General features: G+C 37.7%; 2 protein-coding genes across 3 annotated transcripts; one reads left to right on the forward strand and one right to left on the reverse strand.

Moving 5' to 3' along the window:
* The first annotated feature begins 1283 nt into the window (after positions 1-1283).
* LOC116249046 (calreticulin-3) lies at positions 1284-8821 on the forward strand. The gene is made up of 14 exons (XM_031622158.2): positions 1284-1440; positions 3043-3150; positions 4014-4206; positions 5157-5415; positions 5507-5563; positions 5651-5698; positions 5780-5866; positions 5948-6005; positions 6151-6218; positions 7382-7477; positions 7557-7613; positions 7931-8032; positions 8117-8146; positions 8464-8821. Exons 1-14 carry the CDS (start codon positions 1326-1328, stop codon positions 8473-8475), a joined length of 1290 nt encoding a protein of 429 aa, XP_031478018.1. The 5' UTR covers positions 1284-1325; the 3' UTR covers positions 8476-8821.
* Positions 8822-12045: 3224 nt separating this feature from the next.
* On the reverse strand, positions 12046-22864 carry LOC116247730 (calcium-dependent protein kinase 28-like). Of its 2 annotated transcripts, XM_031620007.2 has the most exons (13): positions 22772-22864; positions 22074-22699; positions 20609-20739; positions 20229-20270; positions 19029-19140; positions 18843-18921; positions 18554-18723; positions 15442-15568; positions 13684-13799; positions 13474-13581; positions 13207-13269; positions 12841-13014; positions 12046-12744 (listed from the first exon to the last, which is right to left on the reverse strand). In XM_031620007.2, exons 2-13 carry the CDS (start codon positions 22431-22433, stop codon positions 12553-12555), a joined length of 1674 nt encoding a protein of 557 aa, XP_031475867.1. In that variant the 5' UTR covers positions 22434-22699; positions 22772-22864; the 3' UTR covers positions 12046-12552. The 2 variants fall into 2 exon arrangements, with proteins under 2 accessions (XP_031475867.1, XP_031475866.1); XM_031620006.2 differs by having other exon boundaries at positions 22074-22851.
* Between the last annotated feature and the right edge of the window lie 530 nt (positions 22865-23394).

Below are 23394 nucleotides of genomic sequence, written 5' to 3' on the forward strand. Positions count from 1 at the left end.
GATACCAATTCTCGTGGGCTGACTGTTCTTACCCATCTGTGCAACGACAGTCCTTCAAACCACTATAGGCCTAAAGGGTAAGTGAGTGCGTAGATAACTCGAAAATAAAGAGTGTGTAAATAGACACAAGGATTCACTTGAAAAGACAAGATAATATAAGCAACTTTACTTATAAGGGTGCCCAAATGCTCATACATGACACTTGGACCAGTGGGTGATACTCCCGTACAAGTGAACAAACATATACAAATGGTCTTTGTAAATAAAATAAAAAAAAAACACTATAGAGACACAAACACAAACACTGAGAACAATTTTATTGTGTCATTTACATTTTACCTAAAGAGTTTTTCTTATTTGCCAGTTTTTTGAAACAGGCCCGTTTTGATTATTTGTGCGTAGAGAGACCCAATACTTGGCAGAGAACTGAAGCTCCCCTGATTCGACACAACCGCTTGTCTCCTTAGTTTGTGTTTGCTTCACCATGGATCTCAAATCTACGGTGATCTGTCATGGATTTAAAGTTGGATTCATCCTTCATCCGACATTAAATCTATGGTTTTTAACATATAGTATGAATTTAAAACCCATGCTAGTAAGACATTCAGTTTGTTTAAACTGAAAATCTCTCACACATTTTTATGTAGCTTTAAACCTAAGTCTAAGACTATCAAACACACCTCCTTCGACCTTAAATCTATGATTTTTAACATGTAATATGAATTTAAAATCCATGTTACCGTGAACTCCAGATTGTTTAAATTAAAGATATCTCAAAACACAGTTTTTTTAAATGTAGTTTAGATATATGATCTGAAGCTATCAACCATTTCTAATGCCTCCTAATAAATAAACATTGATGTTCCTGACGCTAAAAATAGATACCGGCTACGTGCGTCGACGGTCGACCCCAGACCGACCCTATTGTCTTTGAAACCTTTTCAACGGCGTATTTCAAACGCGAAAGGGCAAAAAAGAGAAAGGGTATTTCGGTCAAAACATCACTGTCCTAAAGCGCGACGGCCGGAGTGGTTGGTATTTGGATTTTGTGACATGAAAGGGTGTTTTCGTAATTTACTATCATGTCAAAGTCATCCTCCAGTCTCCTCAGGAGTACTGAATATTACCCTCGCTTGTGAGGAAGATATCTTGTATACCCTTCATGCTGGGGAAGGGAGAGGAGGCGCGCTGCCATAAAAGGCCATGGAGTCATGGCATTTCTGTTAGGAGTTTCGTGACCCAGAAAATTATGGTCCATTTATTTTCTATAAAGCGATGCCAAGGATCACTGCATCCCTGTCCGCCTGCTCGCAGGCCTACTGAAAATGGCGAAGCCGGCCGGAATTTGGAAGGCCTCCATGCTCCTCCTAGCTTTCGCGATTCTCCTCCTCTTGCCCGCTCCCTCCTCGTCCGAGATCATCTTCGAGGAGAGGTTCGACGGTGAGACTCCTTGCTCGTCGCTCTTTCTTTCTGCCTCTCTTTTGGCCTCTGTCGTTTCACTTCTTTCTCCGCTTCCCTGCGATCACGTTAACTTCGTCGATCTTTCTCGCCTCTAAACGTCTACTGGTCCCCTCATTTTTAGCTCTCGTGAGAAGATTTTGCTCTGAATAGGTTTCTTTTCTAAGTTTACTGCACCTGAGCTGAAATGCTTCAGTGCTTCGATCCTATCAGCTTCCGAGCTTGATTTTTCTTCCGTGTTTTTTTTTTTTGGCGATTGAACGAGAACGAGAACCAGTAGACGCACTAGGAGAAGGTTTCTTTTTGTGCATCAATTTGTTGGATACCGAGAATTCTCTTTCTGTTCTTTTGGCGCCGGTTTCAGCTGGAACCTTTGGGTGTTTCGTCTTCTCCTGCTCATTAGTTGAACGATGATACAGTCTTGTTTCGTGCTTATTTCCAGTACCCGTCCTACTGCAATTACCATGATTTGCATTGATCGAAGTGACAGTTTCGGTATGAGCTCTTACTTAAGCTCAGGTCTGGGGATGGTTTTAATTTTTCCTTGGCACAATGAGGCGTCAAGTATTATTTTTCTTTGGCCCAGTGAATGGTAGGTGTAGTTTTGGAGAAAAAATTCCCTTTTGATAGGTTGTGTCTGCGAATGCTACTCGTCCATTTCATTTATGTGCATTCTTGGCATAAAAATGCTGATTTCATTAGGAGCGTCTTCCTGGGTCCTACAATAGTGATTTATTTTCAAATGACTGCGTTCTATCTCAGACTATATGTTATCCTATTCCTCCATTTGGAGACATATTATTATATTAACAGCCAGGCTATATGGTCGTTTTATGCAGTGGGATAAGCACGTTAGTTATAATCTAATCTCGTATGGGCCACCATAAGATTCCAGACTGATGCGGACTCCCAATCAATATTCTTTCTCTCAATGGCAACTTATAAATCAGTTATGTAAGATTACAAATCTTTCTGAGATATAAAATCCTCATTCCACAAGATATCTAGGCCGGCAACTTGTATGGTCTTTGAAACCTCACACGCAGATTTGCTTGATCTCAAAGACAGTAACGAAGTAGGAATTGGCTTGCAGTAAAAATAGCAAGCCATCCGCTTCCTGATGGTTTATAAAATTTTTGCAGGCATTTTTTGGAGTGACGTTCAAGTCAATTCCTAATTGGACATATGCATGTTACCCTAACCAGGAAAATCGTTCTTCATATACTCTGTGTTGATATCAGTTTGATTAAGAAGTTTATCTGCGAATAAAATGATTTTGCGAATGACATGAGTCATGATGGCCATTGTCAGCTCAATCTAGATAAATTTCACAATCCATCTATCTGATAATTACAAATATAACTCTGTCATGTGAATCACGCCATTATCAAGTATGGATGGAAGTTGTAACATTCCTTGATTCTTTATTGTTGTATTTTGTCTTTCCTGTCATCTTCCACTACTTTCATATTTTGTTAGATGGCATTTTTGTGATATACAAGTTTGTCAGCTGGTCTGGTTCTGTTAGCTATTCACTTCATTATGGTCTGAGATTGATTGTTATACATGATCTGCATATTGAAGATGGATGGGAGGAACGGTGGGTTAAATCTGACTGGAAGAAGAGTGAAGGAAAGGCTGGGTCTTTCAGGCATTCTGCTGGAAAATGGGCTGGTGATCCTGATGATAAAGGTATTCTGTTCTCTGTAATGGTGCAGGATAATTTGACAAATATGTTTTGCTAATTTTCTAATATGTGAATGTTCTCCAAATAATTGCTTTTTATTCTTAGATACATCTTCACTCATACATATACATGTACATGAATAGAAATAATGCACAACAAAATCAAATCTTCTCACGGTTAGCAGATGTTGATTTTAGTCTTCCAGGTACAACCGATCATGCACACCAGAATGCTAAATAACTGTAGTTTAATCATGTAAACTATGATATTGAATTCAAAATGTGCTATGTCTTTAGCTGCCCAATAAAGGAAAAAGTTTAGGTATTCTGACTTTTCCTTTTTCCCTTGCAGAGTGGCACCTGTGCTTTTGTTAGTTTTAAAGATAGATTCTTGTGGTTGGTGTTGTTATCTGATTTTAGAATGCAGGCTAACATTAAGGCAACGATCAATATGCATGTAATTTGATTATTTTAAGATGTATAAGCGTAAAATGAAATGTGTAGGCCAGATAAATTGACTGGCATTGTGTTACAGGTTGCTTTGTGTGATGGAAAAGCATTTCTTGTAAATACATGATGCATAGAATTTGTGCAAGAACAAGTGAAAGTCACCTTCACAAAATTAGTCGCCACCATAAATCCTCAGTTTACATGTCTTCCTCCATCTCTAATTTCTTTCACCCCAAACAAAGTCCAAAAGAATGGATGGATCTTACCTACTTCTGTGTGCACATAAATTCATTAGTATGTATTTGCACTACCCTCTATTTTAGAAACTTTGTTGTCTTGGTTGCTGGCACTGAATGATTCCTTATTGAGTAGTTTTCAGCTGGCTCATACTGATTTTCATTTTTTTCAACTTCTTTCAGGTATTCAAACATACCCTGATGCAAAGCATTATGCTATATCTGCAAAAATTCCAGAATTCAGTAACAAGGACAGAACTCTTGTGGTACAGTACTCAATAAAATTTGAGCAGGATATTGAATGTGGTGGTGGTTACATTAAGCTTCTTTCTGGTTATGTCAATCAGAAGAAATTTGGTGGTGATACTCCTTACAGGTTTCAACTCTTTCTTGGATTATCATGTTAATTTGCTGTAATCCCAAGATTATCATTTTGTATGTTACAACTTATCTGTGAATTCTATTAAAATTTTGGCTACTTGTCTACTGTACATCTGTAACCATTGTCATTTAATGAATAAAATTGCAAACAAAGACATCATCATTTTGTCCAGAACTGTCACATCATGCCCACTCTCTGTCTCCAGAATGTGTATCAGGAATTAATCATCATAAAAAAGCATTGTCAGATTGGGAATTGGCTGCCAGTGATTTTCCTTTTTGCACCCCAAGTTTTTTTATGTCCCAATGCTGGCAATGGCATCATTAGAAAAATGGCCTTTGCATACCTGGTTGAATTGGGGTCTCCAAACATGTCATCTCATTAGAAATTGCAGGTTCCAAATCACTGGTTGGTGTTGCCAAGAGGTTTTCATTCTTCAACAAATAGGATGCCTTAGAACTTAGAAGTTGGAGAAACCTAATATAGGGGACAACAGGATGAAGCATCTGTTGAATTGTGACTTAACGTATCAGAAAAAGGTTTTACTTTCCAAATGTAGAACAGGATGATTTTTTATTGCAGCTTTCACCAGCCAAATAGACAAACAAAATATCGAAAGCTTGAAACGAAAGGGGAAAAGAAAGGATGTGATTTCGTTATGTGGATGGCAAAATTGCACTAAAATATGGAGTGCTTATGGTGTTTCCTGGGTATTGTGTCAAATTAATCAATTAAAAAGTATAAGATAATATTGAAGGAAATGGGACAGATATGCCTTACAGACAGCGAAAAACAGACTTGTTGAACATAGGCAACTGATTCTTCAAAACATTGTTTTATAGTTGTCTATAAAGGATCACTTGAGTTCCTCTCCATTGAGTTTCTCTTTCTAACCATATTAATGGTTAATTGGCTAAACATGATTCATGTTTTCCTTCCCCCAGCTTGATGTTTGGTCCTGATATCTGTGGTACACAGACGAAGAAGCTCCATGCGATTGTTTCATACCAGGGGCAGAATTATCCTCTCAAGAAAGATTTAGAGTGCGAGACTGATAAGCTAACACATGTATATACATTTATTCTTCGCCCTGATGCATCGTATAGCATCTTGATTGACAACCGAGAAAGAGAATCTGGAAATATGTACACTGACTGGGATATTCTCCCACCACTAAAAATTAAGGATGTGCATGCAAAGAAGGTATGGTCGTTGAGCTCTTATTTTTCCTGCCATGATGTCATGGAAGTTGACCTCATTGTGGAAGTCTCACCGCAACTTTTCTTGCGAACAGCCCAAGGACTGGGATGATCGAGAATACATTGATGACCCTGATGCTGTTAAACCAGAGGTATCAACTTGGTATACCGTACCATGTTTAAGCTAGTTTTTCTCCTCTTACTGCCAACTGATATACAAAATTTGACCTACTCTGTAGGGTTATGATTCAATTCCGGCTAAGATTCCTGATCCCAAAGCTAAAAAGGTACGTCAGTTACTGTCAGACTTTTAACACATAAAGACTTGTTGTCTAGTCACATTAAGACGAGTCCTTGCTTTTATTTAGCCTGATCATTGGGATGAAGATGAGGATGGCATATGGAAACCACCAATGGTACCAAATCCTGCCTACAAGGGACCCTGGAAGCCCAAGGTGTGTACATTGGAATATTTAACTATTCAGGAAAAACTGGAATTTCTGGCGTCTCTCATCATCTCTTTTAATGCATTTCAGAAGGTCAAGAATCCCAATTATAAAGGGAAATGGAGAACTCCTTGGATTGATAATCCAGGTATGCTTGCTGTTGAAAGTGAAATGTCGAAAATAGACAGTCTGGAAATTAGATTTCTCTACCAATTGTAGATTTGGAGCTCTAGCCACGAGTTGATATGTTCTCATCAGCCCTCTTGTGTTTCTCTTTGTGTATTGCTTTGTAGAGTTTGAAGATGATCCAGATCTTTATGTCATGAAGCCAGTGAAATATGTTGGAATTGAAGTTTGGCAGGTGAGCTCCCTGCCCCATGTTTCAGAATTCAATGACTTGTAGAAATCCTGAGAAGGAAGATTGTTTGGAGCTTCCGATTATGAAGTACTTGAATCCAAAATATTTATCTAAGAGAACATAATCTTCATTATTATGAAGTCATTAGCATAGTGTCCTGCATAACGTGCTTTGCCATTTACATTTTTTGTTAATTTGTCATGGTGATATTCTGTAATTTATGGATTCATGATGATCTTATGTCAGTTCAGTTCTTGCCAGTCCAATAAAAAATCGACCTAATTAAGATTTGTTGGCATGGTGCAATCTAGTTACATAATTTGACTAGAAGATTACTGACTATATAAAATCTCGTAGGTTAGAGAAGAAACTAGAAAAAGTTACTCATTTCCACTTCCTTCAATAATAGTAAACTTACAAATATTCATTCCCTCTGTGATGTGATGGAATTTCTCTATATTGTAATGCTGCTGTATAAAAAGATGCATTTATGGTATCCATTTTCTTGACTGATTATCTTTATTTAATGCTTCCAGTCAGTGCTAAATTTTTTGCCATCGTTTTCTTTTTTATGGATTCAATGGTTGTACTCTGTTTCATACATAATTTTGACATCTTGGGGACTTCTGCAAATTGCCTAGCTTGGCAAGTCATGGAAATTTCTTAGGTAGCAGTACGGTGGGATTCCTATGACATGTCTGCAGACCTGGATTGGAATTTTCTTAGTAGAAATGATGTGTCATTTTTAAGTTATAAAGCTATGAGTCTTTTACTTTTGTTCTTACAAAAATATTGACAAACATTTCATATAAGTATTTTAATGGGACTTGAGTTGATGATCTATTGATTTGAAATTTAATTAATTAATTGTTTAGATGTTTGCTGTACACCTCAAGCCAATCTTTTATCTGAAAAATACAAAAAGTTAGCTAAATCCAGGATGCTTTTGTTGTACCCTAGAGACCATGAGTTTTGCAATCTCTACTTTTGGTTCCCTTTTTGTTTGTAACATGTTATGATGTGGAATCATGGAAAAATGGTGCTTTGGGCTAGTCCCTCAATGTTGTGTATGGATTTCATTCTGTGTATTGCATATTTAAGGGGTTTGTGCAGATTAGATTTGTCAGTCTGTTGGTAAAAATGGTTTGCTTATGGTTGAAATGCAGGTGAAGGCTGGTTCTGTATTTGACAACATCCTGATCTGTGACGATCCAGAATATGCACGGCAAGTCGTAGAAGAAACATGGGCAAAGAACAAGGAGGTGTGTGCTGTCTTCTGTCCTCTTTTGCTATTGTTAGATTATGTCAGATTTATGAAGTTGGCCTTGTTTTCTTCTACAGGCTGAGAAAGAAGCTTTCGAAGAAGCAGAGAAGGTCAGACTTGCTCGAGAAGAGGAGGTAGGATCTATAGCCCAGCCAATTCCAATTACTACTCTGTGGAATAAATGAGTTTTTCTGGCTTTCATTTTAAAAGTACGTTATTATCATTTAAATGTATGTTATTAACATGAGTCTATGGGCTTGAGTTGAAAACAGATTCTGTTCAGTCATTCTACATGGTAAATTCTGGATTACTGGATAGACCACCCTACAATACGCTTCTACTGTCCTAGACATACTCCAAATTCAATTGAACCACTTGATTTCGAGTACCTCTTTTTTGGTACTGTGATGGAGATGAGTTTTTGGTTCTGAAGGTTTGCTGCTTCATGCAGGAAGCTCAACGAGCAAGGGAAGAAGGAGAGAAGAGAAGAAGAGAGAGGGGACGGGACTATCGCAGGGACTACAAGGACAGATACAGAGACAAATACAGAAGGGTATCCAACTCTATCAACCAACCAACCAATCTCTCTCTTTCTATGTCTCATACTTTGTACTGACTTAACTATTTTGATGGACAGAGGGATCGCTACATGGATGATGATTATCATGTGAGTACAACTTTGCCGATTAAAATGCCAAGTTTGTCTGTTTCATTGGTCAATTGTGCATGGCCCTTTTTTGTTAAGCTCAATTGCAAGAATCACCAGTGTATGTATTAGCACCAAAATTGCAATATTAACATTCCCTCCAAACTTGGTGGGTCGCTACAATTCATGTAAAACTGCCATTCTTGGCACTTACGTAGTCTTGACAATCACGAAAAGTGGAATATCAGTCTGCCCTGCTTGTCTAGTATCAAGGTCATCCTAGTGTATGCTTAACTTTTTCTTTCTACTCTAACTTCATCTCCTTGTCTGGTTGGCAGGATGAATTATGAGGAGCTTCACTCTCTCTTTTTCTGCGTTTTCACAAGGATCATTTTCTACTTCCAGCCTCCATTGTCGGATACCAAATTATGCGGATTAGGTTGCTTTAGATGGCAATATCAGCAAAGCAGAAGCTTGTAGTTGCTTTCTCTTTCTTCTGAAGTAACCATGTCAACTTAAACTTTGCCCTCTTGAGAAGACTGCAGCTATTGTTTGTAGCTTGAATTCTAGAGCTGGCTTCCCTCTCTTTTGGAGTCCTTTGTTTTTCTTTTGCCTAAATTTTCATTTGCTATTGTAGGAAACCATGAAATGAGCTGTAAATTGAGACCAGTGGAAGGAACTGGTAAACTAGATCTACTCGGTTTGTCATGCACCCTACACCAATTGGTTGACTCGTTCCTTACACACGTTTATTTTGAAGCGCATTTGTAAAACTTAGATAAAGATTTCTTGTGCTACTGAACTCTGCATGACATATGATCTACATGATATTACATATATGAATAGGCAAGGGGTGCCGAGGAAAAAAAAAATCCATATTGTACGGAAGCAATATCCTGGCCTTCACGTAGGAAAGCACGATAGCTCTCATTTATCTTGTTAAATGGTTTTATGAGGTGGAAATTGGAGACAGATGGAAGTTGAAATGTGATTTCTTTTATTCGTATATTCAGGAGACATGGAACTAAAAAGAGGTACCCTTTTTCAGGCTATTTTCCTTTGAGCATGAAATTATGCAAATGAGCTGAACGTAATGGCGTCATGAATGGACATCTTTACAAGCCAAGCAACCTTCGAACTTGCACCACGTAGGTCCCTCATATTGATACCGGGAGAAAATTTACATTAAGAAAACGTATCTTCTCTCCTTAAAAACGGCACAAAATTCTTCCCTCTTGGCTGGAACAAGACCTCGTGCATTGGAACCCCATGATTCGAACTATTTTTATTTTCAAAATAGAAAAAAGTTATTTGTTGAGGTAATCAATAATTTATCCATCCGATTGGACATCCCTTACCTATCTGTTCCTTTCATCCTTTGTTGAATGTGATGCGAATTACCTAAGTTAGCGCTTTAGGTCTTGTTTGACTGGAGTTTCCGACCTCTCTTCCGGGCCTTCTCTTCCGGGCCTCATAATATGCAGCAAACACGAGAAAGAAACGTAACGATTGGTAAACTCTGTAAGTGCCCCCAAAGCGATGGGGAGAAACAATTGTGGTTGTGGACACGCCAAGAAATTTCAATGGGCTTTCTGAAGTTCCAAATCTATACTTTTGAAAATCTTCAGTGATTTATATTCTTCAATCTAGGTGCGGGAGCAAGAATTCTAGCAAAGGGACGCTAGTTATAAAATTTTAAATTTTTAAGAGGCTCCAATATGTAAACAAGAAAAATTACCCTGATGTATTAATATGAGAATAAGCATTTTTTGTTGGTCAGTATGGGCAATTGCCCACACAGTACCCGCGCCTGTCTCCACCCATGCTTCAATCCAGAGCTTTATTTCCAGCTCATTCCGAAAAGGCTATTTGAGGAAGTTCTCCCTTGAATCATAAACAAGAAAGTGAGTTTTTGCTTTCCTGTGCCTATATCCACCTTAGATGCAAAGCCCTGCATCTAGCTCTGAAGGAGAATTAATATGCAACATTGTTTCACAAATTAATACCGTCTATGCAAAATTAACAAATCCGAGTATTACATGCACAAAGTTTCTCATTCGTATTGACTCCAACTACCGACGGGAGTTCTGCATTGAATCTTGTCAGATAGATAAATTTTACAGATCCCAATAAGGAATGACTATAAATTAGAACACCCTGGTACCAGGGGACTCTACCATATAAGATCTTCGACATTCCTCAAGATCTTTGATACAAGACCGTTCATAAATCCTATCATACATGGAATACTGCAACTACAATAGGATTCAGTCTTCTTGTAATGATTTTGTGTATGAAAGCCTTTTATACAAATACTTTCGCATCTAAAGGCTTTAGACACGAATCATATTTTTGTTGTTCATACCTGTTTCATTTGAGAGGCAAGGAATCTTTATCTGGTGCTTTCCTTCGTGCAAATTTCTCTCTCCAGCGGCGGAGCCGGTGGGCAGCAGGGGCCATGCCCCCTACAACGCTCGCGCCTTTTTTAAAAAAAAAATTACGTGTATTTTTTGAAAATTTTCATCTAGCCTATATAAAAATTTTTAAAAGTATATTTCAACCCTACTAAAATTTTGAAACGGGCTCCACTCCCTGATCTCTCCTTTGGCGTTTCCGCTGCTATTTTCTCCCATTTCTTCCATCTTTCTTATATCTTGCCTTCATTTTTCTCTTCCAACCTTTATCCTTCATCTTTTTACGCTTCACTGTAGCACCTGAAAAGAATTTCATCTCCCAAGTTCTCCTAAAAGCGTTTTCACCATTAAGGGCATCTGGAAGGAACCGTTCAAAAAACCACCTCTCATCATCAAGCATTTTAACATTACTACTTGATGAAAAATCATCTTTGGTTTGCATATTTTGTCCTTTTCCTATCCAACGTTTCCAGAAAAAAGGGCTATAAACTATAAAGGTGTAAATTATGGCCTCCACAATAGCAATGGAATTCCTAGTGAAAAGCATGTAGAGTCAAACTAATTATCCTATGTTTTTTCTTTTTTAATTTTACTTCCAGCATAGCGTGAGCTAGAAAAGCATCATAAACCTAAGTCTTCTAATTACGTTCTTTAAAACTGTAGTTCATGCATTGTGTATGCTAGAAAAGAATGCATAAACTGGAAGCTTCTCAAGTATCACCCTAGACATAGTATAACTTACATATACTGATCAAGCAATTCCATACTTAAAAGCAACAAATATTTGGTGCTTGTGACCCTATTTAAGACTTCACAAACATTTGGTATTCACTTATATGCCATCGTAAGCTTCTTTTTCAGCTTTGCGAGCCTTTAAAGAGTATTTTAGGTTTTACAACATAAATCAATGAAACAAAGCACTTTGGAAGTGAAATCTAGCCCAAAGACAAAAAGTCTAGACATAAAAGAAGTACTAGTAACTTGAAAGCAATCCTTGATTTTCAATTTCTTAGGTCTATTCTTTAAGAGTCATTTGGTCATAAATCTGCATGGGCACAAGAGGAACTTGACTTAGATGGCCACTAGGCCCCTAAGTTAATTTCCTCCTTAAATATAAAGCATTCAAAGTAGGTGGCCTTCAAAGAGAGGAGGACTACAAAAGGTTCCTGCAGGTTACACAAGTCAAAAGTAGTAGGCAAAGAGCAGCAAACTTGAAGATGTTTTTTAATAATGAGCATCAGATTTTGCTGCATGCCTCGTTAAGCATGATTTTCCTCCTGGTAAGACAGTTCATTCACAAACCTTTTCGAATTTTTGTAGGAATTTGTTTTCTTTTCCATTGTTGTGGTCAGTGCAACCAAGCAAAGCTATGTTGGTGTACCTCACCCTCGTTGATGAACCATGTAGTATTTATTTGTAGGACAAGTGGGGAAAATTCCAAGGGAAGGACAAAGACGCTCTTCTGGTATCAAGTATTCTAATGCAAATGTCGTAATAAATGTGGGGTTCGCATAATGGCTTCTGCTATGGCTGCTGCAATTTCATAAAAAAGTTTGTCTTACAATTTCTGCAGTACAAAATCAGCACATATTTCTATGCATTCTATGAGAGAAGGAATTAGAATTTTTTGTATTGAGAAACCATTTCTCCTGTATCAACCTGACACTAGAGAAAGTCCCTTTATCCCCACACTTTACAAATCAATGGTTCAAATACAAAATGACAAAAGCTACACGTATAACAGAGGTGGAAACTGGAACCTAGTTTGGGTAATCCACACTTGTATTGCTGTACCAATCTTTACATCAAACCCCACATCAACGCCGATCCTAACAAATGCTGGTGAAGGCTTTCATGGCATGTGATTTCATGGACAGATAAACTTTAGCCATAGAAAACAAGAAACAGCTTCATCAAGAGCCATTGGAGGAGCATGTTTTAGACGCAAGTTGCCCCATTGGAACCATGATCAAGCAAGAAATCTGTGAATCATCTGCGGTTCATATGGAAAAATCAGCTTGCATCTCTCATATGCTTCTCTGCATATTCTGGTCTGCGGGAGTTCCGATGGCCAGATGGGCTGGGCAGATTACTCATGCTTGCAGTTCTCAAGAGCCTGCGGAATTCTGAAAAACTAATCTTCCCATCCTTGTCAATGTCAGCCTCTTCGAGGAGAGGGTCAATAGACCCCTTCAGTCCTGTATGCTGAATAGCAGAAAAATAACAAGCAGCATGACTTTAAGGTTCCAGCTCTAGTTCTAACAGATTAAAAGAAAATCTAGCATGGTGTAGCTTTTATACCATTCTTAATTCTTCAGGTGTAATGAATCCATCTCCATCTACATCAAATTTACTAAAGGCAGCCTGAGAACGCTGCTCCCACTTCGTGGAATCATGTTCTTGCAACTGGTGTGGATGCAAGGTTGCCGCAACAAACTCCATAAAGTCAACTAGCCCATCAGTGTTGCTGTCAATCTGATAGTAACATAGGGAATTGAATAGAAATACACAAATAAGCTGTCAAATCAAATAAGAGGTAGACAATATTTGGAGCATGGAACTATTGAAAATTTCTTTGGTGAACAAAGCAACGAAATTTAGATCTTAAATGCTTGCAATAAGAGTACAGATAGAAAACAGTTCAAAGCAGCAGGATATCTAACTTACAGCTTGAACAATTTCCACAACACGTGATTCCTTCAGTTTCCAGCGAAGATCCTTTGCAAGGGCCTGCAATATGCCAAATGATTCCCAAAATAATAAGTCCAACAAAATAACCTTTCAGCAGTCAATATAAATTCAATTTGAAAAGAACATTAAAAACAGATAATAAGTGCAGATTAAACAGAAGCTCTTGATCATGCAAAATTATAGTTTGCACAATCTGTAGGCCCTGGTGGAAAAAAAGCAAAACATATAGTCAGCACACCGTACATGTCTCATTTCCTCAAGACTGATTACTCCATTTTTATCCACATCAATTGCATCAAACTGGTCTTTAAGGTCAGAAAGTTCATTTTCATCAAGAGTGGTTGCCAGTGCCTGCAGATAAAGACGATACCAAGGGAACTCAGATTATCTTGGCCCATTTTAAATATTACATGTTGTCAACTATGGATACCAATGACTAGAAAATTTCAGTACCCTCAACGCAAACTGCTTCAACCGGCTGTATTTCACAAATTGGTGCATATTGGATAGAACCAGAATATCTAAAGGAATTTCTGATGCTTCCCCACCTTCTCTCACCCATGGGTGTGCTAAAACAGGAAAGAGGTGCAAAATAATAAATATGTTAAGTTGTTAACAGAATGGAATACGCTGTCAAAAAAAAAGAGAGAGAGAGAATAGACAAAATCTGATAACAATTTAAGCAGGTAAATAAAAGTGGGAAGAACATATCACATAGCACTCAAACATATATAATTTCTCTCCAAATTAAATTGCACAAGCTACTTTTTGACATATGTTCTACATTTAATGGATTACTTAATGGATGCTTGCTCTAATGTAACAAAATGTGAACAAATTTAAGCAAAATGCTTAAGCAGTCCTTTGAGTTTGTGCACCAGAGCACTCACGATGTCATCATTCTTTCCATTGTAAAGCTTTTCTCAGCATGTTGTTTCAATAAAAACATATGGGTCTACTGTAGTTTCATACGGAGCCCTACTAATTGTTTATATCCCAAATCACCAGATCTGCTGGTTTTCAGGTGCAACTGATTTCCTCGTTTCTCAACTGCTATTTTAGTGTGATCCATAAGGACATGAATGATTCAAACCTTGTCTGACATTCAATCTTCATTACATGTTTGTGACCTTTGCATCGTATCAAAGGCAATGAGGAAGTGGACTTTCTTGAAATTGGTGAACAAAGTTGGTAGAGAAGAGGTCCCAATTTTCTTTGCCATCTTTTGTGTAAGCAAATTCTAGTGAAAGTAAACCTAGAGAGAACTACGCAATCAAGCATGCCCTTGTCTATCCAAATATAAATCCAATTGGTCACATGACTTGGTCAAAAGAGAAGCAAATGAAAGTCTTGAGCTTGCTTGCAATCTCCCTCTCTCTCTCTCATAGACATAATAAAGTGTGGAAGTAAGAAAAATAAAAATGATGCACTCATGGAGTTCACATTCAGCCGTTTGATTGAATGTCTAATAGCCTGACAAACGGAAAATTGGATGGCACTAACCGTAAAAAAATACTTTCTATGTTACAGGTGGTAAGCCATCCAACGTAATTGATTCAATCATTTGGCAAAGGAAAAGGTACCATGATTTTCAAACATGTGAAAAATGGAAACAATTCCTCTTCATTGTTTTGAAAAGTATACTCTACCTGCTATCTTCACCTTGTGTTAATATTTATTTCCCACAACCACCATAGGTTATTTCCTGCAACCCACTAATTTTATATAAAGGTACATGCTTTTTAATCATGGATTGCGGTCATCATTCATTCAACAAAACTGTGAAGAGAAGAAGCACAACTTGTGGTGACAGTGAGGGGAAAGCATTATCATGAGGCATGTTTCAATGGAGGCAGAGAACAGTGATAGAAATGGCAGGCTGACAGAGGGAGACAGGATATGAGTTGGCCAACAGTGATGGTGGACGTAAAATTGTTATCAGAAGGGAAAACAAACAATGGAGATGGTGATAGTGACCAAAGAAGGGAGAACAGGTAGGGATGATTCACTACTACAGAAAAAGAATAGACATTTGTAGTAGTCCCGGCTGCACTAAGAATGGAGACAAATGGAAAGGGATGGTAAAATGTAATTATATGACAATATTAATGATAAATGAACATAAAAATCTCTAGATCATTTTGTTGTTGATAAGAATGGACTAGACTGTCTCAAAAATCTTCACATAGTAAAAGCAAAGTGGATACATACACAGGGCTTGTGAAGCAGTTAGTCTCACATGGGGATCCTTCACTAGTAACTTCTTAACAAAATCTTTAGCAGCACTGCTGATGCTTGGCCATGGCTTTCGACGAAAATCAGGTTTATTTTTCATGACCTGCCAATAATTACATGATAATTCAATGGGTATCAGGCAAATTAACAGAAATGAGTCAGCTAAATGCATCACTTTTATCCATACAGTCAATGAAAATTATAAACCAGAATTAAGCATAACTAAAAGAAGGAAAGGTTAACAACAGGAACATGGAGACTGGCAAAAGATACAGGACTATGCGTTCGTGCTTCCTGGTAATAGTGGTTCTTGGAGAGTAAAAAGGGCCTTCAGCATGTATCCTGGGCTTTCAGTGATCTACCAATAACGGGTCCACAGTTAAGACAACTGAACTATATATTAATCCCAAGAGAACAATATTTTCATGATTAAGCACTGAACACTGTTCTGAACATACACATATGGGTGCGGACACTGGCATTGCGTATTTTTAAAGAAACTTGGGTGTTATATATATATATATATATATATATATATATATATATATATATATATAGAGAGAGAGAGAGAGTAAATGGTGACTCTAGCTATCCAGAGTCATTCAGCTCACCCATGAAGGCCGTCCAATCTATCATAATGGACGGTTGAGAGAAAAATAAGGAGAAAAAAAGGTGAACTGATATTAAATGATGAAAATGACCATCACCTTTTTTTTTGTTATTTTTTTCTCAACTGTCCATCATGATGCATCGAACAGCCCTCATGAGTGAGCTGGATGACTATGGATAGCTAGAGACATCATTCAATTTATATATATATATATATATATATATATATATATATATATATATATATATAACAATAAGATCTTAAGCAAACAAACATATATGTTCATTTTTATATTCATAGAATATAAATTATGACACAATAAATATTAAAATAGGCCAGAAAAAGCAAGACATAGTTTGGTTGTGCCCTACACCCATGTCCAGCCATGCCGACATGAATGTGGTGCCCTTCCTAGCATGTATGACCTAGCTAGCATATCACCCATTTTTTCATAAGATTGCAATGCTATCATGAGTCAAAAGGAAAAAAAATATTGGTAAATAATCACATTATGAGAAAAGAAAAATAAATTCATCACAATATTCCTGTAACTATGTGCATGAATGTTGAATGAATACTTGCTGCTTAAAAATGCCACTTTTCCTGCATTTCTTTTCTTGTTAAAAACAACCAGGCACATGAAACTAAAAAGGAAAACAGAACAAAATGAAATTATGGCATAACTACATGCAACTAAAATGAAAACAGAACAAAAAGATGAACCAGAAACCAGAATCAAGCTGTAAGTTGTTAGGAATGCATAAATTCAAGACATCAATAATAAAGGATGAATTATTTTAATTATTTTGGATTGTTGCCCTGACAGGAGATATGGACCAAAAATGTCCAGAAATTGATTAAAAGGTTCATTTCCATAGACGGAAAAGTAAACCCCGAGTGGCACAAAAGTTTCCTCAGGCCTTTATAATTTAGGCATCATCTAGGCTTTTGAAGTTTGAAGAAGATTACAAGTCTTTTATGCAGATGTAAAAAGAAGAAAGGCATGGGAAAGGAATAGGAAAAGAGAAAACCACCAGCCTATTGGGATTACACCAGGAGTTTTACTTTCAATAGATACTTCAACTACGAGTACAACAAAAGAATATATATAGATAAGTTTTTATTTATTGGCACAAAATTCTATTTAGGGATCAGGACAATGCTAGGAAGAAAAGAATAATTATCTCCACAGATGCAGAGTGATAAAGAAAGGTAGGCTTTTCAACTATTCAAACTTAAAGAGCTTTTTGCTTTGTCATGATATATAAAGGGAAAAAATGGATAAGTCTGTGACTGTTGAAGATTACAGGTCCACAGCATGGTTCATGTAGGTTTCAGAAAAATATTCTTGCTGGCAAACATTAGAACAATGTTGACAACTGAATTCAATCCAAAGGACTTTAAAGGGTCATGATACTCAGAAAAGTACGAGGTTCTTATTTCTTTCATGCATCCCGGTATTATTGCCAATAGAATCTCAAAATATTGAGGACTTCTTTAGTAAACATTATCAAAAAAATTGTTCTTGTAGATGACAATTCCATATTAAAAACATTTCCACCTTGAAAAATGGACATGGTAAAGGTGAAAAAATGTTTAAGTGAGTGCTAAAGTTATTGTTAGAAGATGCATTAGCATGACACCATAATTCCAGGATCTCATACAAAAATCCCAATGCGAACAGGGAAGAAACTTGAATACAAGGAGTTATTTGCAATTCTCTTTTCTCGAACTAGAAGCCAAAATAGATCTGTATCATAATGGTCAAGGTAAAGTCAGGACCAACTCCAAGAAACCAGCTAGTTCATAAAATATGGTTACTCTATGGAGGCATTTGTTTACCTCCGATCTGAGATCTGAGGTGATTTGAGATCATTGGGAATCTCAAATCCGAGGATTTGAGGTCAAACACCCTCCCATCCAGCCTCAAATCTGAATTTTTGGCTATAAACTGAGGATCTCAAATTCTGTTTTTCATATAGTGGTGAAATCCAGTGTTTGTTTACACTGGTCCCACATAAAAGGGATTTTAGATCAGCCTCAGGTCTAATATCTGAAGCTATCAAACACACCCTAAAAAGCTTAAATGAAAGTTAAAATGGTGCCTGTAAAACATGCTTCCGGTATTGATTCATATAATATTTAAAAAGAAAAGAAAAAAAAAACTTTAAAATAAATCTGAAGAAACCAAAAGAAGTCTCAGAAATTCTCATATTGTTCTGTACACATTTGGTCTCGAGCATCACTAGATAAGATCCTAATATCTGCATCCATTCTAAAGCTGAACATACCAATCCTTTCTTGCTTGGTCTTTTGCATTTTGATCATAAAGAAGGTATTTAAGAAATTTCACATCCATAGTGTCTTACATATCTAAATAATTGGATCCTTCCTTTTACTGAAATGCAAATGCTGCTAAACCCTTCCAAATTCCAATGTAAGTTTAGAAGGAACATGATAGGAACTAAATGTATTTACCTCTCTAAATATTCCATCCTCGGTCTTGTCCCAGAAAGGACGCCTTCCACAAAGTAGAATGTAAGTAATAACACCTATACTCCAAACATCAGATTCAGGCCCAGACCTCCGCTTAAGCACTTCGGGGGCAACATAATAAGCACTACCAACAATATCCTGAAACCGCTTCCCTGAAATTTCAATTTGGTTTCTTGATCACATGTAAAGTATCAAATACTAGGAGAAGAAATAAAAAGCAGGCAGGGAGAAAATGGAAAGAAAGGAAAAGTGCCTTGGCCTCTTAACTGACCTGGTTTAGTGAAGTCTGATAGTCCAAAATCTGTAGCCTTAAGAGGGGAATCCTCTTTTTTTGACTTGAAAAGAAAATTCTGAGATAAGGAAACAAGCAAACAAGGTCAGATTTCACGAGTAGACAGCAGAATCAATGTCTGTCAGAAGTCTTAACAGATGTAATAAAATAACATTTTGTTCAGACCTCGGGTTTCATGTCCCGATGAACTACACCATGCAGATGACACTCTGCAGCAACTTTAAGCATCTGCCGGACTACTATTGCTGCATCTTTTTCAGTGTAACGACTATCCTTCCTGCATGACAATAACAGTTCGGTTATAGTTGCCAAATGATACATTTGCATCTAGAACCAAAGTAAACTTTTATAGTTTCTGGAGGCTAGAAGTTGCTGAAGATATGACATCACCCACAATGGCTTCAGTGGTTCCGCCACTGCTTTCTGGCCTCTTTCCAAACCAGAACCAATTAGGCACATGCCTTTTTCATGAATTCTTTTGTGCGTGGGATCGTTAGAGTTATGGGATTCACTTCTGACCCCCAGATCATGCTAGGTCTAAGTTATACCATTCAAGCATGAGATAGACTTGGGTGCTCTACGCTACAATCCAATTTTGTAGTGGACAATCATGGACAGCACATCTACACACTGCACATTCTACATAATTGTTTTTGAGCTATACACTCTTGAAGAAATTTGAGCAATCACAGAAAGTAAAAGCAATAAAAGAATTGCAAAAGCACAAGGAAAAAACAGGGATATCCTCATTTTAAAGGAAAAATTGTGTCTTTTACTTTTTTTTGCAATGATAATAAGTAGGCAAACATTGAAAATCAAAAAATGATAATAAGAAATATCAGAAATGTTTATTCCTTAAAAGTCTCATAATATGGTTAAACACTTGCATTCTTAAGCTGTGAAAGAATTTATTATGCTAGCAACAACACAGTAGATTCTCAAGGGACACTTGCGACCATGACATATGGTGGTATCATGAGCTCCAGAACTTTCACAAATGTTGACAAGTTTGCCAAAAATAGTTGCAGACAAAATACTAATCATAATTTGCATGGATATTTAAATGCAGAAATGCACATTTTACATAACGATATATTTCACAGCGCAGTTAGTTTTAATGATGCCTCAACAGGATGTGAAATGCTAGGTGGCCTACGAGAAAATGACAATGCAAAAAGTTTTTTGAAACTTGAAAATAATGACATCTCGATATCTTCAAGTACACAGGTGTTCATGAGTGCAGAACCCATTTTCTCTTAATTTTTTATGGCCCAAAAAAAGTCACTATATACTTTATTGAAAAATACAAGAAGATGCAAGACATTAGATATACCAATAGAAACAACAGGATTTGAAATGTCTTACTTGGCAAGGATTCTGTCTAGTAGCTCCCCACCCTCGCACAACCTGAGACAAAAATATGCAGTAATCAGATAATTTTTCTCTATTTAAATTTGTTGCATTATAAAATTAACAGAAATAAAGAATCAAGCTTCTTTAACCTGCCAACTCTTCACATAATATGTAACACAGATAAAAGTATAGACACGTAACTAATTTTTCTTCTTTTTACTATGGCAGATAAACTAAAAAATAATAATGCTACACCAGTCAGAACATAATTATAGCAGCATAGAGCTAAGTTAAAATCATGTAGAAAGTCATGAAAGCCAAAACCACAAGTCAATATTATAGAAACTCTAAAGACAAAGAAACCCCTTGAAAATTTTTGAGATAAGACTTACTCCATCACTATGTACACGTAAGAATCATCCTCAAAAGCATTATAGAACTGAACAACATTTTCATGGCCACTCAAAGCCTTTAGGATCTTGACCTCTCTTTTGACATCTTCAACAGCAATGGGAAGAATCATCTGCAACCGACAAAAAGATCCAGTGTCATTATTAGCAACAGTAGTCCAAGTAAAAGGGCTAATATTCTAGGAGGCTTTAAGAGAAGAATTAATTTGTTTAGTGAACATGACATGAAAGGAGTATACTGCCTCAATGCCAAATCAGTGAACTTTAAAACATAGTAACTGTCTCCAAAAAGACTACTAATCTTTCACCGTCATTTATGTAGTCCATGACCCACTTTCACAAGAAAATCAAATATAATGAGTTCACCTTAACAGGTATTTGTGGAGTAGTCTTTCACATTTCAAACCACGGTACCAATCCACGCAATGTAAAATTTTATGTTGCTTCATATTGATGTTCCGTCAATAAATTGAGTGTGCAAAAGGAATAAAATGACTACTTTAGAAAATAATATAACTGAGAAACCTTTTGAAAAAAGAGACCTTGGGACAATGGATAAAGTTAGCTAACAACTTTAGAAAAAACTTACCAACCAGGAGCAAAAAAGAGAAAAGCTCTAGCAAGAAACAGAAACCTAAGATGTGTCTTGGTAGATCGGATCAGCTAGGGTTTTAACTTTTCAGATTGCTAAACGTGCCTAAACACGAAGGTTGATAGCTAGATTCTTGACAGCCTACCTGCCAGAGAACAAAGTGGAAAAGCATTTCCAAAACCACGCTATTCCCAAAGCTTCTTCCGCAGATATTCCCTGTATATTATTTCTTCCTGAACTCAGCAAACAAAATGAATTTTGCTCCATCGTTGAAGCCTAATCATGTTTTAAATCCACCGGTTTGACCGTAAATGGTTATTCTATTACAGAAAATGGAAATTATAACCAGACAACCATAGGGTTTTGATTAGACATCCGAGCTTGAGTATCTAGCGAATGAAATGCGCTAACCAAGTCAATGAGAACATATGAATTTCAGTCAGATACTGAAAGGAAGAAGAAAAACAAATTCATCTCCCCTACCACAAAAAGCATTTTCAATTGCAATAAAGTTTCCGAAAGGAACTGTGGGAGGGAATTACGTAACATGGGGCGGTGACAGAATTGAATAAATTCCATTAACTATTCCTAAAGCCAGAAAAAGTTACGTGTGTCAAAACTTTAACGACAACCCAGTAATGATCTCCACGTAATTAACACAGGCGCCACAGACACCATTACACTTTAAAGCCACGGAATAAGACAGAGATCCAGAACGTTGAGGCGCTTCAATTCAACGAGACACAGGAAATCAACGACTTATCGAGACCCAATCCTCCTCTAGCAATCAAACTTCACGAGACCAACAACAGGAAAAAGGGAAAAAAAAAATGGAGAACCGCCAGCTTTACTTGCCTTATTCTTCTCAATTCTCTTCACAGCTACGCGATCGCCGTTGGATTTATCGGTGGCAACGAAAGTGTAGCCGAATTGCCCGTGGCCCAACAGCTTCCCAAGGCTGTAGCGCTTCTCAAAATCCCTCTCATACCCGAAATCCGTCCGCTTGCCGCAGGGCAGGAGGGACGGCGACCTCCTAGCTGCCGCCTTGTCCTTGTGGTGCTGGTAGTTCTTCCTGTTGCCGGTGCTCTCCTCTACCGGCCCGGTCGTCGTCGCCGGCTTCTTATGCTGGTTCTTGACGTTGGTCGCGTTGGCATGGTTATTCGCGCTGTTGCTACTCGAACCCGTCACCTTCCCCGAAGACCAGCACGAACCCATCTTCTCCCTCTACGTCCTCCTTTTCCTCTATTGCTCCTCCTTCTCCCACGCCAATCTCTCTATATCTCTTAATTCCCTTGTAGCAATTTCGCAGACCATAAAGCACCAAAAGAACAATCCTTTTAACGACTCGGCGAAGGAAAAAATGGAAATAGTCACAGGAAGGTTGACGGCAAGGGAGAGGAAGAAGAGGAGAAGGTCAGCCGCATTGATGGTGATGATGAGGCATCCGTGATGACCCCATCGATGGTGCTGATCAATGGTACCTAATCACAAAGATGATGATGATGGATGGTGATCAATGGCGGATGATGATAAATTTAATGATGCGATCCTACCAAGATGACGAATCCCGGTCAAACTGGGAGACTCTCGCTCCGTCTCCCCTCCTCCTTCCCCACCTTATTTTATTACATGTCTTCTTTTTCCTTCTCTTTGTCCGCTGCGCTGTATTTCTTCCGGGGCCGGCCTTTGATAAGCGCTTCTGCGGAAGTCCGGACACGACTTTTTGTCCTTGGAAAAGTTTGTCCTCCAAAAAGTTCGACGAACGAAAACTTGGGGAGAAAACTTTATCCCTTCTTGGATTTAGGGAGGTGAAATATTTCTACAATTTACTTTTCTAAATTAATTTATTTGTTTCTAAAAGGAAAAATCCCTAAAAACTCCTAAAGTTTCCTGGAAAGAACAGGGAAGCCATGTTTTCCAATCGTTCTTCTTCAGCCTTTTTACTTTTCCATTCATTATCCGGCTAAACTTTGACGCGACCGAGTCGAAGCAAGCAAAGGCTGACCAGGTCGTTTCGATACGATTCGTATCGGGTGGGGTGTTGAGGTCGAATCGCCTCGGGATCGGGCGAGTCGCCGTGTTGCGTGCGGTCACGTTGTCGGGGGCGAGAAAAGGGAAAATGACAGCTACGTGGTTACCGAGACTTAGAGGACAAGCCAATCTTTCTTAATCAGGT

This window comes from Nymphaea colorata, chromosome 2, assembly GCF_008831285.2.
Source record: "Nymphaea colorata isolate Beijing-Zhang1983 chromosome 2, ASM883128v2, whole genome shotgun sequence".
Taxonomy (NCBI): domain Eukaryota; kingdom Viridiplantae; phylum Streptophyta; class Magnoliopsida; order Nymphaeales; family Nymphaeaceae; genus Nymphaea; species Nymphaea colorata.

What these genes read in the sequence shown, in the direction of transcription:
- LOC116247730 (XM_031620007.2), bottom strand. Translation starts at nt 22,433, where the DNA reads ATGGGTTCGTGCTGGTCTTCGGGGAAGGTGACGGGTTCGAGTAGCAAC. An exon ending in AGGATGGAATATTTAGAGAG is followed by an intron (nt 15,569 to 18,553) that starts GTAAATACATTT and finishes AATTATTGGCAG; the next exon opens with GTCATGAAAAATAAACCTGA. An exon ending in CACCTGAAGAATTAAGAATG is followed by an intron (nt 12,745 to 12,840) that starts GTATAAAAGCTA and finishes TCTGCTATTCAG; the next exon opens with CATACAGGACTGAAGGGGTC.
- LOC116249046 (XM_031622158.2), top strand. Translation starts at nt 1,326, where the DNA reads ATGGCGAAGCCGGCCGGAATTTGGAAGGCCTCCATGCTCCTCCTAGCT. An exon ending in GGTGGTGATACTCCTTACAG is followed by an intron (nt 4,207 to 5,156) that starts GTTTCAACTCTT and finishes TCCTTCCCCCAG; the next exon opens with CTTGATGTTTGGTCCTGATA. An exon ending in CATGGGCAAAGAACAAGGAG is followed by an intron (nt 7,478 to 7,556) that starts GTGTGTGCTGTC and finishes TTTCTTCTACAG; the next exon opens with GCTGAGAAAGAAGCTTTCGA.